Genomic DNA, 8,522 nt, shown 5'->3' on the forward strand with positions numbered 1-8,522 from the left:
ACTTTTTTTAGTGGGACATGTTTTTGCCAAAGTTTCAAGAATCAGTGTAATTCAAATCAATTATTGAGCGAAATAAAGAATTCACAATAAGATCGATACGTATGCATCGTCAGGATCTGTATTCGATGCATTCCCCTACTATTTATTATTTAATGGTTTGTTAATGCAGGCCTTAATCCAAAAATGGATCCTTTTCACAATTCTGGGCTTCTCAGAAGCTCAAAAACAAGTTGTCAAGTGGGGAAAATGTATATAGTGGTGAATGGAAACTCCAACAATTATGATTTTTGCATTCCCATTTGCAAAAGATAAAATCCACGATAGCATTTCTATGACTTTCCAAAAGAGGGAAAAAACAGGCCTAATCGAGAGAAGAAAAATATCATCAAAAAGAGAAAGATGTCAAATTTACAGTCCGTCACTTGTTGTATTAGAAACACAAAGGAAAAGTTTAGTCTCATTAATGTAGGATACATAATTAAAAACAGTATTTTTATAAAGATATTTGTGTCTGTGGCACATCATCACAATCTGGGAGTATTTTTATCACAGCTTGTAAATGTATATGTGATGGATATGTGTATAAATAAATGTATATGTGTGTGTATTTTAATACGTACATGTTTGTATGTCTTTTAAGCTGTTGTTGAAAATAAAAATAAAAAATAAGAACTTGTCCTAAAGTGACTTGCCTTGATAAATAAAACTTAATTAAATCTGTTCAAAGGGTTCATTGGTGATACTTAGGTCACACCATTTTCTTTTTCTCCAGAAAATATAAATATATAGTTTTAAAAACCATTGCCTGAATAACACTTGTTATGGCTTGAATGATATTTGACATTTTCAAGGTTTCAGAGTTCTTAAAAAGAAAACGTGTGTGGGGTTGACACAATAAAAGCAATGCACTTTAATCACCCACTCCTCAGTTTACATAAAATCCTTGATTTGTTCAGTTCATGCAAGGCCAAATGCATTATTTGTGACACAATCTATTTCCTGGAGTGAATCAGAGCGAGAGACAGTTTCGAGTCAGAGTAAAGTACAAAGGTCGGGGATGTGAGCGGCACAGCATGTGTTTAATGGTTAAATTTAAACCAGCTATTTCCCAGTGATCACATTATACACCACGCATTAACAGCGAATGTCCAGACACATGCTTAAAGGGATAGTTCACTTTGAAATTAATTTTTGGTATGTTTTATCTTACCTCAAGGGCATCCAAGATGTAGATGTCTTTGTTTCCACAGTATTTTCAATTTTAATATTTTTAGGTCAAACCGTTCTTGTCTGTCAGTCATATAATGGAGGTCTATGGTCACCACCTCAAAGAGCAGCACAGAGAAGTCCAAATTAAACATGATTTAATGACTTGGAAATGTACACATTGCACACATTGATGACCTAAGACACGAAACGAGCGGTTTGTGTGAGAAAACGAACAGTATTTAAATAGTTTTTACCTCTTGTAACCACAGCCACGTCCAAGTGATCTGAGGGCGTGGGCGCTTTGTGGTTACAAGAGGTAAAAAACAATATAAATACTGTTCGTTTTCTCACACAAACCGCTCGTTTCGTGTCTTAGATCATCAGTGTGTACTTACATTTACGAGTCATTAAATCATGTTTAATTTGGACTTCTCTGTGCATGCTCTTTGAGGTGGTGACCATAGACCTCCATTATATGACTGACAGACAAGAACGCTTTGACCTAAAAATATCAAAATTGAAAATACTGCAGAAACAAAGACACCTACATCTTGGATGCCCTTGAGGTAAGATAAAACATACAAAAAATTAATTTCAAAGTGAACTATCTCTTTAAAGGAAATGTTTTATGTGTCCACATAGGCTTAAGCACAAGAATGATCACGTTTGTGACTATATTGCGTATCGGTATCTTTTCTGCAATCACAGTAACAGATACTAAAGATACTTCCCACATTATGAGGGCTTTGTGCTTTTCCAGCATGAAATTCCTATTAGCAAAGACATTTACGAGTGCAGCTTGGGATCACGTTTTTCATCGGAGAACTATTCTACACTGATACATTAATGCACTATATGACAGTAAAACTGATTAATATTTATGTTTTTCAATCTACTATGTAAGACATGTGAGCAAAGAATATCAAGACAAGTTAAAACTGCTTAATGCACCATCAGAAACTACTGTCAAGAACAGTGAAACTGGAAGAGACGCACATCAGATGTCAACATTTGCCACCAGTTAGCCAGTTAAGCTAAAATACTGTACTAGTATAGGAACATATGCTCATTAATACAGTCCAAATGAGAGTGTCCTCCTGTGTCATGTGGTGAGTCGCACTCAAAGACCACCCGTGATTTCTTTACGTATTTTAGAAGTCTGCCTAGGCGCCAACGTGTTCGTTTTTATGGCCCTCACTCAGGATGCAGATGAAAATGAGGCTATGTGAACATGAAAATTAACCATGACCTAAAGCCATAAAGACATTGGGCCTCATTCATGAAACACGAGCAGAACGAATTTTTGTGTAAATCATTTGTAAAACCGTTTTGACGTAAATTTGCGGATTCATCAGTGTTCGTATTTAAAATGTTAGTTGGTAGGAAGTTCACGTGCGTAAGCGGTACATTTAATAAAAATTAAAAAAAAAATTAAAAAAAACTTTACATATGAAAACTTTTTTTAAACTCTTTTAGGAAAACTGACGACACTGAATTCTGATGAAACTATGTACCATATTAATAATTCATTTACGTGTTTTCACTGTTATACGGTAGGGGGCGCTGTTACACATCTTCTGAAAGATTACTGAATCTCCTGATCAAAACACAGGGGAATAAGAAGCGGAAACAAGCGATATCCAACACTCAGAAAAAAAAAAGGTACAAAAGCTGTCACTGGGGCTGTACCTTTTCAAAAGGTAAACTTTTGTCCATTTCATGAGCTAATATGTACATTTTAGGTGTTAATATGTACATTTTGGGTGCTAATATGTCCATTTCAGGAGCTAATGTCAATTTCATGAGCTAATATGTCCATTTTAGGTGGTAATATGTACATTTTAGGTACTAATATGTACATTTTAAGTGCTAATATGTACATTTTAGGAGCTAATATGTACATTTTAAGTGCTAATATGTACATTTTAGGTGCTAATATGTCAATTACATGAGCTAATATGTCCATTTTAGGTGCTAATATGTACCACTAAGGTACCAATATGCAGCCTTTGGGTACAAAAGTGTACCTTTTGAAAAGGTACAGCCCCAGTGACAGCATTTGTACCTTTTTTTCTGAGAGTGAAGGGGTAATCCACCAGCCGGAAACTGAAGCTTCACTTGGGAGCCGCCATTGTAGCGAATAACTCCACATCTGAGGCACCCAAAGACTCCATTTGTCCATTATTTATATCTAAAGAAACACGACAATAAAATGCTCCATTACTTTGTATCTTACATTCGTAGAAGCTATTTTTGTAAAAATAGGCTACGATTGCATCATAACCACAGGACTTTCTGTCGCACAATAGAGACATTACCGTATAGACAGGAGGAGAAGTTCATAGGCAATCTTTTGCTGTCTATGAGGCAATCAGGGGGACATGGAGGCATAAAGTCAAGAGAGAAGCCCGTAGATAAAGAGTCCATAAAAGCAACGGGACAAAATATTTCAACAACAGATTTGTTTAAGATTTCAATTCAGATTTGTCTCGGCACAGCAACTAGAAGGTCAGAACGGTTGCTCACGTCACATCTACATCGTCAAGCTTAGTTTGAGTCGGCGCAGTCACTCGGCTATCAGGAAGTGAGTGCTTCTAATGGGCTTCAACTTTATCCAATTTCTTTTACTGTCTATGACGATAATATCATATGTAAACACTAAACAGATGCCTAAGTAAAATGATGTAGGGTATTCGATAACCGATAATTCTTTATATTTGAAAGCCGATAACCGATATATCGGCCGATAAATCTAAATCCAATTTTTATATAATTTTTGAAAGCCTGATTGCAAAAACAAAAGTCTCACAATTAAAATCTGTCCCCTAACACAATTATAATGTTCTCATTATAATTTCATGTAGCCGATATGACAGCTCATTTTGCACTTAACTATATTTTCCTTTTTGATTCCAATCATATTTCAAGCAATTAAGATCAATCATATTGAACAGTGTGCATTTTAAGTGTCTCAGGTGTCTAGTGTTGAAGGAAATAATTCATTATTTATCAGCTTTAATATATCAGCAAAATTTTATTATCGGGCCGATAACGATAACATAAAAATGAGTAAATATCGGCCGATACCGATATGGTGGCCGATATATCGTGCACCATGATGCAGTCACCAACATTAAACAGCATATCGTATAAATAAAAACCGCCTAATGTTGCTGAATGAAATCTCGACCCATTTGGAAAGTTGATGGACTTCATCTAGTGAATCCCACACGGAAGTGACTGCACTTCATCCCCTGGCCACTAGAGACAGGCTCTAAAAGAGAGTCAATCTCATAACCCCCATGTTAAAGTAACCTTTACAGCAGAAAAGAAAATGTTTACAGCCTGGTACAAAAAGTGGTTTTGGTCTATAATGCTAATTTTGCCCTTCATGACGACTGTGAGGGCAGTGAATTATTTTATAACCCATCCGTTTAAATTATATTAAGCCTTAAAGTTGTGCATAATTAAGGGCGTGGCTACTTGAGTGACAGGTGGATTGCCACTGATGTCACTAGCCGTTTATCTGCTGTCTGTTAGCGTCACGTCACCTCAGCTAATCCGCCTCTGCCTATTTCCGGTTATCTGGGAGTGACGCGCTGCCAAGATGGCGACGGCCGGCTCCGCCTACTTTGGGCTTCAAAAAAGCTCTTCAGAAACATACGGGTGACATGCATTCTGTATTTATTTAGTCTATAAGTTGCATGAATGAGGTCCATAGAGTGAAATGTACTCTTAGTGAATTTTGCATCACAGTAAAAGGAGACCTGAACACAAATTAAATGTATTTCGGAAAGATATGAGATTGAATAAACAACTGAATTTTCACCCCTTTAGATATCCCATATTTCCTGAGCTCCTGAACTTACACCAACAATCATTTTACTCTTAAGTCAATAACTCGTAACTAAAGTAAATGTAAACTAATGCTAACATTGAGCATAAAAGATAATAAAATACCTTATGTGTTTGGTTTTGTGATACATCCTGCAAGAGATATTTGGTAGGTCTTTTGCAGAGGCAAACGTGAATGAATATAGATTTGTTTTTCAGGCCCATGGGGCGAACAGGAGTGGCAATGTTAGTTTAGGGTGGCTTCATACTCCTATAGATCAGAGCCTAACTCAATCAAAAAGAAACAGCAAAGTCTGCCGTTGGTGATTAAACTGATGAAATAAAATAAATGAACACCAGATGAGAAAGAAAGCAAGTCCCAGGAATAGCTTCTGGAAAGGAAAAAGCCTGGAAAGGCAGGGATCTACATGGCTCTTTCACACACTCACACACAATCGACTGACTGTATGGTGCACATTGTGGCAACCACCACACACACACACATATGGAGGGAAGGTCAAGTGGAAACAGGCAGAGGGTTTTTCAATCAACAAGCTGCTAAATACAATTGCAGATGTGAGGAAGATAAATAGAAGAACACACTGGCAGTGATCACGTTGTGCTTACCAAAGTACTCAGCCTTTGGCTGGACGTCCATCTCCTTTTCCAGGCGCTCAGTTAAAGCTTCTAACTTTATTTCAGCCACAGACGGACCCTGATCCGGCTGTACGTGGAGGGGCTGGCACGGGAGTTTGAGTGTTCGGGAGGGGCTGGAGGACTCATCGTTGGGAGACTCCACTCCTGATGTGGGAGCAGGGATTGTTGGGATACTGGGCGCAGTGTTTTGGGGTTGGAGTGGCTCACATTGCTTCCCTCCATGGGACATTGGAAGTGGGGTCACTTGGGTAAGCGAGGGGGTGCTGATGTTATGACCTGCCCCGTTTAGGCATGTTGGTCCACTGGATGACCACTGGGGAGTTATGGGTTGACTGGCGCTAACTTGATGATATGAATCCATGTATGTTCCTGTGGGCGATTTCCCTGATGTGGCAAAGGTTTGAGGAAAGCCTTGGGACACTGGAGAATGGTTCGGACCAGTTTCATGAGAGCTAGAAGTGTTGGAGAAATGAGATAATGGCATCTGAGACGGGTGACCGCTTTTTGACGCCCATGTGCCAGGAGGACTGGTTGATGGTGATGCCCGGGTTGGCACTGGTATCGGGTTTGCATTTCCAGTCTCCTTGCTGTCGTAACCCCTGATACTGGATCCATCATGTAAGCCGGCTGAATGATGTTTTTGTCCTTCATAAGATATGTATGGAGTCACATTGGCAGTGCCAACCATTGGTCCAGAGATGATGGGTGGTTTGGCTGCTGCTTCACCAGCTTGTCTATAACTATTGATGGGTGGCCTGTCTTTGGTGTAAAATGTGTTATCTGATACTTTCAGATGACTTCCATTGATCCTTGCTGCTGGCAAGCTTTCGCTTCTTGAGATCTCCTCTTGCTGCTTTTGCATGTGTATTCTGCTCATTTTTGAGGCAAAAACTTTCCTGGTTTCTTCAAAATCCGGGTTGTTTCCTGCATCTCTCTTCACGCGAAATAAGCCGTCCTTCGATGCTTCGTACATATTCAAGTCCTCGATGAATTTACTCGCCTCAAGTCCCAAATCGTCATATTTATCCATGTTTGAAACGGCAAACACACTCAGAAAGTAAGTTTTAAAAACGACTTCTGTCCGCTGAGGAGTTATTTAAACCATTGAAGATGGAAAACTGATGGGGAACAGCTGTTCAACGTTTTACCTGTAAAAAGAATCACTCAAACTGCATAAAAACACGTGAAGAGTTTGTTTACACACAGATTAAATCCAATCAAATAACCACAGATTAAAATAACCGCCGCGAAAACAAATACTCCGTTAAGCGAACAATCGCGAGGGGAAAGCTATTTCAAAAGTCAATCTATCAGCCTCTGAATAAAAAAAAAACAGCGACAAAAGCAGAAAATCTAAAGAACTAAAAACAACTGAGTGTATAGAAACGGAGAAGAGCAAAACTGCGCTAAGTATCGGAGGCAGCACTCAGTTTAAGTCTACCGAAACCCGACCGAAAATCTTAAATCTGGACGAGAGCTGGATAAAACTGCTCCTTTTGGGAACTGTTCTCCTCAATGAGAGAGAGATTGAGCGACTCCCGCCTCCGTGGCGCTGCTCTTTGCTCGCGCCCAGTGTGTGCGCGCGTGAATGAAGAAGCGCGACACCAGCTGTGCAGTTCACGAGAGCGCGGAGAGGAAAACAAACACACTGAAGCGGAGAGTTGACTCTCTTTGATAAATATTCATTATCAGTCTTTGGGGTTTGGAAAACGCTTTTCGCTGTTTAGAAAGCGTGTACTTGAAAGAGACGTGTAACTATCGTGCGGTTGCGTTGTAATTTCACGTGATTAGAGTAGGCTAAATTGAAGAGAATTTGCTCACCACAAAACACATGGAAATAATCCAGCACTTCATTATAGAGAATTTGACATCTAACGTTGATTTTGAGACGTTACCAAATGAGGACAAACAACAACAAAACTCCCGTGTCCACTCGACAAAAATGCCGGGTTGTTTTCAACGGTCAATTGTAAACCGTTGGGTTCGAACAAGTAAATTGGTCATTCACTTTTCTGTGTAAAAAATTTGCTTGTCCGGGAAAAATCGTTTTTGTGTGTATTAATTAAATAGAATTTATTTAAATCAGTCTATTCTCATCATTGTCTGCTTTGCAATATTGAAAAACCATTATATTAATTTTTACAAGGCTATATATTTACCCCAAGAGCATTTTGTTTATAAAGTGTCAATACATTCAATTAGAAATAATTAAGATAGGGCTGTACCAATCAAATTAAATAGCCTACACTGAAAAACTACAACAGCGGTAAACAATGTTATGAGATTGTTTTATTTTAGGCTATTTTTTTTTTTGTAGGCTACAAATGAGAAATGTTGGAAAGAATGAACGATTAAACATGAAAGTGAATGGGGTGGCGTCATGACTGCGTTTATGAATGAGTCATTGAGTCATTCATTCAAACGATTCGCTCAAACGGCAGTTATGAACAGACATGATAAATACATGGTTATGAATGGGTCATTGAATCTTTGACTCAACCGATTCGTTCAAAACGCATGTTGTTGCTTAACTGTATAGCGGCCTAAATAAAACCTCCATTTTGAGCACGCTCCCATAACAACAGTGCAACATTACTACATTACTATCTTCTCTCAATAGCCACTTACACTAAATTTAATTAAAATAAGATTCATTCGCACGTTTAGGTGATTCCCTTTTATTATATTTTAATCAGGATACTTCAGTCATTACTAAAATTCTCTTTCATTTGCACCTTCAAATCCACTTGTCACGGACAAGTATTAATGTCTGGCCCTGTGAATGAATAAATGAATGTTTTGCATTGCATTTAGTTCCAAAA

General features: G+C 38.4%; 1 protein-coding gene across 1 annotated transcript in view; it reads right to left on the reverse strand.

Annotated features, from left to right (window-relative positions):
- Nucleotides 1–7,272, reverse strand: part of limd1a (LIM domains containing 1a) — a 41,912-nt gene extending 34,640 nt beyond the window's left edge. The window contains exon 1 of the mRNA XM_089118227.1: nt 5,671–7,272. Within this exon, the coding sequence (XP_088974353.1) occupies nt 5,671–6,730 (1,060 nt within the window). The 5' untranslated portion in view covers nt 6,731–7,272. The remainder of the gene's footprint in view (nt 1–5,670) is intronic.
- Between the last annotated feature and the right edge of the window lie 1,250 nt (nt 7,273–8,522).

This window comes from Pimephales promelas, chromosome 12, assembly GCF_988280905.1.
Source record: "Pimephales promelas chromosome 12, fPimPro1.hap1.1, whole genome shotgun sequence".
NCBI lineage: Eukaryota > Metazoa > Chordata > Actinopteri > Cypriniformes > Leuciscidae > Pimephales > Pimephales promelas.